This window comes from Salpingoeca rosetta, assembly GCF_000188695.1.
Source record: "Salpingoeca rosetta unplaced genomic scaffold supercont1.2, whole genome shotgun sequence".
NCBI classification, from domain to species: Eukaryota; class Choanoflagellata; order Craspedida; family Salpingoecidae; genus Salpingoeca; species Salpingoeca rosetta.
The window spans coordinates 195,012-196,560 of record NW_004754932.1 but is presented as its reverse complement, the minus strand read 5'-3'; the positions used below and the strand labels follow the sequence as shown (position 1 = coordinate 196,560).

The 1,549-nt window shown below is 57.5% G+C and overlaps 1 protein-coding gene across 1 annotated transcript in view; it reads right to left on the bottom strand.

Moving 5' to 3' along the window:
• The window catches only part of PTSG_11621 (uncharacterized protein), a gene marked incomplete at both ends in the record, with an annotated part of 7,622 nt that overhangs the window by 843 nt on the left and 5,230 nt on the right, over positions 1–1,549 (bottom strand). Inside the window, 3 exons of the mRNA XM_004998042.1 lie at positions 154–619; positions 882–1,171; positions 1,300–1,340. Of these exons, the coding sequence (XP_004998099.1) occupies positions 154–619; positions 882–1,171; positions 1,300–1,340 (797 nt within the window). The remainder of the gene's footprint in view (positions 1–153; positions 620–881; positions 1,172–1,299; positions 1,341–1,549) is intronic.

The following is a 1,549-nucleotide window of genomic DNA, read 5'->3' as shown; positions in this document are numbered from 1 at the left end:
GCCTGCTGCCGTGTGCGTGGTGCAGGGTCTGGCTGGCCAACTCTCGCCGCAGTTCCCCCAGCAGTGTCGTGCGCCACGGCCCGCTCCCAGATGCAGCCGCCTCCAGCCGTTGCCGTTGCCGCTGCCCGCTATCACCACCACCACCACCACCACTACCATCATCACCATCACCACCATCGCCATCGTCGTCGTTGGTGCTGGCTTTCGTGTCCGTGTGAGCGTCGGGTTGTTCTGATGCTGATGGCCGTGCTGACTTGTCCTTACTTGCATCGTGCACTGCGCCACTGCCACCACCATCGCCACCACCACCGCCACGACGCCGCGCACGCTGTGCTTCCTGCGCATTCATGTGGAGTTGGTTGCGCGCGTAACTGATGCGCATGAGCTTGGCCAGGTTGCAGTTGATGACGGCCTGGTTCACGCGGTCCCGCAGGTTGCGAAACGCCGCCAGCGCGCGGAAGAAATGCGCACACGCCATTTGCTTCTGCTCTTCAAATTGCGCGGCAGACCAGGCAGTGAGTACCGGCATCTCCGATAGCTGGTCCATCAGCACTTTGGCCATCTCGTTGTGCGCGTTGCCCGTCTGCCGCACCAGCGTCTGCTCCTCCATCAGAGAGGCCTGCGAGTGTGTGTATGGTTTTGTGTGTGCGTGAGCGATAAGGGGAACATATGTGCCAGAGACAGGGCAAGAACAAACCAAGAGTCAAATAAGACGAGCAATCAAACACACACACACACGCGCGCGCGCGCACACACACACGCACACACACACGCACACACACACACACACACACACAGACAGACACAACCAAGCAACCACAAACGCGCGCGCATCCCCCCCCACGCACACACACGCACACACACATGTACAGCCACCGCACGTTGTGGATAAAGTCGTAGAGAGCGAGTGCCGCCTTTGCCAGTGCCGCTCTGTCGCTGGGAAGAGGAAACGAGACAACGGCCTGGCGCTGGAGCAGCGATCCCCCAAAAGTGCTTGGAATCGAACCAAATTGCTGGCCCCAATCACGCGTGTCGCCATCACCACCAGCACTGTTGCCTACACCACTGCCATTCCGGCCGACCTTGTCCTCGCTCGAACCGCTCGCCTTCATCACCATATCGCCATCATCACCGTCATCGTTGTCATCGTCGTCATTATTGTCAGTTTGTGCTGTTGGCGGAGGTGTTGCCGATGTTGACGGTGGCGGCGGTGCGCTGCTGCAGCGGCTGTTGTCGTTGCTGGTGGTGGCCCCTGGAGCTGTCACCATCACACGCGCGCGTCCAATCAAGCAGCCACACCTCCTTCGTCGGCACCACATGCCCACACCCGCCCCCTTTCCCTGCAGAAGAAGAAGAAGAAGAAGAAGAAGAAGAAGAAGAAGAAGAAGAAGAAGAAGAAGAAGAAGAAGAAGAAGAAGAAGAAGAAGAAGAAGAAGAAGAAGAAGAAGAAGAAGAAGAAGAAGAAGAAGAAGAAGAAGATGATGAGGTGGAGGAGAAGGTGGTGGTAGTAGAGGAAGAGATGATGATGATGATGATGATGATGAAGAAG